Here is a 6102-nt window from a genome sequence, read left to right as displayed (position 1 = left end):
TAGAAATGCAGGGACAAGTGCGAATCCTTATCCATGCTCTTCTTCGACTTTAGAAAGGCCTTTGACAGTGTCAACTGCGAGGGTCTATGGAGCATCCTCCTCCATTTCAGATGCCCCCAAAAGTTCATCACCTTCCTCCGCCTGCTGCATAATGACATGCGGCTGAGAACCTTACCAACGGATCCATTACAATCCCAATCCGGGGTCAAACAGGGCTGTGTCATCGCCCCAACCCTCTTCTCAATCTTCCTCGCGGCCATGCTCCACCTCACAGTCAGCAAGCTTCCTGTTCGAGCGGAATTAAACTACAGAACCAATGGGAACATATGCGACCATCACCATCTCCAGGCAAGCTCCAAGACCACCCCATCCTCTGTCGTCGAGCTACAGTACGTGGATGATGCGTGCATCTATGCAGACACAGAGGCTAAACTCCAGGACATAGTCGACGTATTTACTGAGGCATACAAAAGCATGGGCTTTACGCTAAACATCGGTTCAACAAATGTCCTCCACCAGCCTGTCCTCGCTGCACAGCACTGCCCCCCAGTCATTAAGATCCACAGCGCGGCCCTGGAAAACGTGGACCACTTCCCATACCTTGGGAGCCTATTATCAACAAAAGCAGACATTGATGACGAGATCCAACACCGTCTCCAGTGCAGCAGTGTCGTCTTTGGCAAGCTGAGGAAAAGAGTTTACGAAGACCATGCCCTCAAATCTGCCACAATGCTCATGGTCTACAGGGCTGTAGTAATACTCACCTCGTGTACGGCTCTGAGACATGGACCATGTACATTAGACATCTCAAGACACTGGAAAAATACCACCAACGATGTCTCCGCAAGATCCTACAACTCTCCTGGGAGGAAAGATGCCCCAACATTAGCGTCCTCAACCAGGCCAACATCTCCAGCATTGAAACACTGACCACACTTGATCAGTTCCGCTGGGCAGGCCACATTGTCCGCATGCCAGACACGAGACTCCCTCAGCAATTGCTCTATGTGGAGTTCCTTCATGGCAAACGAGCCAAAGGTGGCAAGCAGAAATGTTACAAGGACACCCTCAAGCGTCCCTGGTAAAGTGCGACATCACCACTGACATCTGGGAGTCCCTGGCCGAAGGCCGCCCTAGGATGTTGACCTCTTTGAATCTCAGCGCCGCTAGCCTGAAGTGGTCAGGTGCAGGCAGCGGAAGGAGTGTGCGGCAAATCAGTCCCACCGCCCACCCACCCCTCCCCACTTCCCCCGACAAATGTCTGTCCCACCTGTGACTGGGTCTGAGGCTTTCTTATTGGACTGTTCAGCCACCAAATAACTCACTTTAGGAGTGGAAGGAAGTTTTCCTCGATTCCGAGGGACTGCCTATGATGCTGCAGTATAAAACACTGATCTCATCTGCCAGTAGCATGGTAAATTGTTAATTATATACATAGGTTCATAGATAATGTACCAGGGGATGTATTTTAAACTGCACCGATCAAGCACCATGCCTACAATCGCAACTGCAGTTTTCTTGCTGCAATAATCGTTTTTCAGCTTCTGAAAAAGAAATGGCTATAAAGTGGTCAAAAGTGAATGCGACGGTTAGCCAGACAGAAATGTATTCGGCTACATTAGCTCGGAAGGTTTTCTGCCAACATACCGTAGTGAGCGAAAGATAATTTTCAGGAAAATAAATGTCAATGATCCGATTGACTATAACCCCAGTGATAACTACCAGCAGATCCGTGGCTGCCATGGCCGCCAGATAGCAAGTGATGCATTTTGTGAGTCCGCACTTTCCCCGAGACTGGATCGCAATCGCCAGCATGTTAACTGTAGGGCTGGGTGGGAAATCAAGAACATTATTGGGAGGCTTTACTGGGAATAAGCAGCATGTGTGTTGTAGTAACAGTACAAAGTGGGATGATAGTGAATCGGCTCTGGCAGATCATTTTCCATCTCTCTCCATTGACGTCAATGGTAATACCAATCGGGAGAGATGGAAAACAGATTGCACACTCACTCTCACTCATTTCACATGGTTTGACATACATCAAGATCGACCCTTTTTTATTGCATCCCTGTAAAATATCTTTTTATAGTAAATGTAGCTTTGGAATTTTAAGATTTTAAAATCCAATTTAAATGTTACAAATGGTGGGGTGGCGCAGGGACCAGTGCTGGGGCCTCAACTATTTATAATATATATTAATGACTTTGATGAAGGGAGCGACAGTACTGTAGCCAAGTTTGATGAAGATACAAAGATGAGTGGGAAAGCAAGTGGGAGGACGACGCAATAATCTGCAAAGAATATAGACAGGCTAAGTTAGTGAGCAAAAATTTACAGATGGAGTATAATATGTTAAATGTGAGGTTATCCACCTTGGTGAGAAAAATTAAAAAAGAAAATTATTATTTAAATGGGGAGAAATTACAAAATGCTGTGGTACAGAGGAATCTGGGGATCCTTGTACATTAAACACAAAGTTAGCATGCAGCTACAGCAAGCAATCAAGAATGCAAATGCAATGTTGGCCTTTAATGCAAGCGGGATAGAGTATAAAAGCAGGGAATTCCTGCTACAACTGTACAGGGTATTGGTGAGGCCGTACCTTAAGTCCTGCGTACAATTTTGGTCTCTTTATTTAGGGAAGGATACCCTTGCATTGGAGGCAGTTCAGAGGAGGTTCACTAGGTTGCCTCCTGAGATGAAGTGGTTGAATTGGCAAGAAAGCCCTGTACTCATTAGAAGTTAGAAGAATGAGCGGTGATCTTTTTGGAAAAGATAAGATATTTAGGGGGCTCGACAAGGTAGATGTAGAGAGTGTCTTTCCCCCTCGTGGGGGAATCAAGAACTCGGGGCCATAGTTTCTGAATAAGGTGTCTCCCATTTCAAACTAAGTTGAGGAGGAATTGATTCTCCCAGAGGGTTGTAAATCTAGGGAATTCTCTGTTCCACAGAGCTGTGGAAGCTCGGTCTTTGAATATATTTTAGTTTGAAATAGACAGATTGTTCAGCAGTAATGGAGCGATATAGGGAGCGGGCAGGGAAGTGGAGTTCAGGCCAAGATCAGATCAGCCATGATATTGAATGGCGGAGCAGGTTCGAACGACCAAATGGCCGACTCCTGCTTCTATTCCTTATGATCTTTTTAATATTTCATTAAGGAGGGCAAAGTATTATATAGAGCGCCACCTGGTGGACTACTACGGTATTGCAACTCCTCCTGGATAACAATAAAAGATTCATGTGACAAGTCACATGATGCCTGTTTCCAGCAAGACCCATCTTGTGCAATGCATGTGTTAGTGATGTCATAAAGAAAATTTCATAGTTTTAGTCTGTAAAATTTATATCCTTTCTCTGCATTTTACAGAGATGGACTTGTGAAACAAAAACAACACATTCATCACTATCCAGCGGTTATTTTTACTCAGAATAAGCGAAAGAAATACAACCAATCACAATTGAATCAAATGCACAATAATTTCTAAATGTTAACCTGCACTGACCAATCCCATTGAAGTACTTAACAGTAAAAAAAATGCCTATTTCCTCAGGGATTACAATGCAAAGACTCTCACACATGACCTAACTCCAGCCTTAGTAAGCAATTGGAAATTAACTCCCCTGATTCTCTTGGTGATTGACCAGGTCACCTCTCACATCGACTGCAGCGCTGACCTCAGGTGTTACAGCCATCATTTACTGCTTTCCTGGATATCGGACCACCGTGTATTTAATTATCTATTTCTAAAACAAAGGGATAGACTTTCATCATAATTAGGCCTTTCATTCTCTTCTCTTCACAGTTCCCAGACAATGCCTGTGAGAACTATCTCTTTGCATCTGTGAGATGTCAAAATACACGAGAAAGTCTTTTGAAGTCACAAAGCCTTTTGGGTCACTCAAAATTGTTTTCCGCCATCTTGGAGCAGTTTGCAAGCACAGTTATTAGCAGAAAATGAGCCCAACAATGCAGTAGTGTTATAGAGGCTGCAGGTTAGCAACACTGAATCTTTGTCTGAAACATTCCAGTACTTTTGAGTATTTCTGACTCTACCACCCTTTCAGGCAGTGAGTTTCAAAATCCAACCACCCCCTGGGTGAAGGAATGACTCCTCAAATTCCCTCTACACCTCCAACAAATTTCTTTGCGTTGATTCGCCCTGGGTGATGACCCGTTGAAGCGACTTCTTGATCAAGTCTCTAAAGTCCTGCCACATGAAATGTAGAGGACGGGGTTGATGCAGCTGTTGATGCAGGCCAGGCTGTAGCTGATCGGGACCAGGGGCCAAGGCCCGTCATACGGGTGGAACAGCACGAGGATAGAAATGACGTGGTAGGGCGCCCAGCAGAGGATGAAAGCCTGGATGATGGCGCCCATGACTCTGAAGGGCTTGCTGCCACTGGGCGCCAAATGGTCCCACCTTAGCCGCAGCCCGATGATGGCGCAGCTGATGACGATGACCAGCAACGGGAGGAGGAAGCTGAGGAGGAAGTGGGCGAGTGTCAGCGCTCGTTTCCGTGGGTATCTAAGGCTCTCCACCCGCTCGCCTTCCAGCAGGTACTGGGTGGAGCACTGCGTCCTGTTGCCCTGGGCAACCAATTGTTGGAAGACAAATGATGGTGCACTGCTGATGGTAGCCGCTATCCACACACCCAGGCTGAGCAGAGCAGCCAGCCGTGGACCGCGGTGGTTCCGGGACCAGATGGGCAGCACCACCGAGACACAGCGATCCATGCTGATGGTGGCCAGCGTGAAGATGCTGGCATGCAGACAGAGCACCACCACCCCATAGGTGAGCTTGCAGAACAGCCGGCCAAAGGGCCAGTTGAATTCCAGGGTGATATAGGTGATGAAGAGTGGGAGCAGCAGAGAGAAGGTGAAATCGCCAACAGCGAGGTTCAGCAACCAGACTGTGTTGGCCGACTTCTTCAGCTTGAAATCGGTGGTCCAGATGACCAGCCCATTGCGCCACACGCCCAGGATGCACGTGATGATTAAGATCACCATGATGAAGGCGTGCATCGCTCGCTTCATGCTAGAGAAGTCTTCAGTCACCGACACATCATGAGGAACCTCGCTGGAGTTGGTCAGCTGAAAATCCTCGGGCTCCATTTCAGATGTCTCACCTGAAGAGATGGAGAGAGAAAGAGAGATAGAGGGAGTGGGAGAGAGAGAGAGAGAGAGTCAGAGAGATAGAGGGAGAGTGAAAAGGAGGGAGAGAGACAAAGGGAAAAAGAGGATGATTGAGAGAGAACAGGAGAGAGAGAGAGAGAGAGAGCGAGAGAGAGACACCAAGAGTGAGAGAGAGGGGAGGGGGCGGGCGGGAGCGAGCGAGAGAAATAGAATGAGGGAGCGAGAAAGGGAAGAGTCCATCAGTGTTGACCCCAGTATCTGGCTGGCATGTGCATAAAAACAGCAGCTCGGCTGGTACACGAATCAGAGGGGGCGGAAAGCGGACCAGAAGACAGTTGGAACAGTGCACGTGACGCCGAGGTACAGCGGGTTAACTCGATCAATGTCCACTGTTCTTACACCAAGACGCCTCCAATTATGATGAGGGTTCTACTCAACGAAATACCCGTCAACATGGAACTGGACATGGGGGCCCGTCAATCCCTCATGAGCGTTCAACAATTTAAACAACTGTGGCCGCACAAAAGCAACAGACCAAAACTTACAAAGATCGACACCAAACTAAGGACCTATACTCACGAAATTGTCCCAGCCCTTGGCAGTGCCATGCTCTCGGTCACACACAAAGGGATGGTGAACGACTTTCCCTGTGGATTGTCCCCGGCGATCTCCCAGCACTGTTGGGGAGAAGCTGACTAGCAGAACTTAATTGGAAATGGGATGATGTTCACGCCATGTCATCAGAGGAACGGACCCTATGCTCAACAGTTCTAAACTGTTTTGAACATCTCTTTCAGCCAGGTGTGGGCACCTTCAAAGGGGCTAAAGTAAGAATCTACATCACACAAAATGCCAGACTGGTCCATCACAAGGCTGGAGCTGTGCCTTATGTGATGAGGGAAAAGATTGAAAACGAACAGGACTGGCTTCTGCAGGAAGGTATAATTTCTCCCGTAGAATTCAGCGAC

The 6102-nt window shown here is 47.5% G+C and overlaps 1 protein-coding gene across 1 annotated transcript; it reads right to left on the bottom strand.

Annotated features, from left to right (window-relative positions):
* Positions 1-4192: 4192 nt before the first annotated feature.
* On the bottom strand, positions 4193-5113 carry LOC139240303 (chemerin-like receptor 1). Its single transcript, XM_070868765.1, has one exon. The coding sequence runs from the start codon at positions 5111-5113 to the stop codon at positions 4193-4195; it is 921 nt and encodes a 306-aa protein (XP_070724866.1).
* Positions 5114-6102: the final 989 nt, after the last annotated feature.

This window comes from Pristiophorus japonicus, chromosome 31 (genome assembly GCF_044704955.1).
Source record: "Pristiophorus japonicus isolate sPriJap1 chromosome 31, sPriJap1.hap1, whole genome shotgun sequence".
NCBI classification, from domain to species: domain Eukaryota; kingdom Metazoa; phylum Chordata; class Chondrichthyes; family Pristiophoridae; genus Pristiophorus; species Pristiophorus japonicus.
This window is presented reverse-complemented; position numbering and strand designations above follow the sequence as displayed.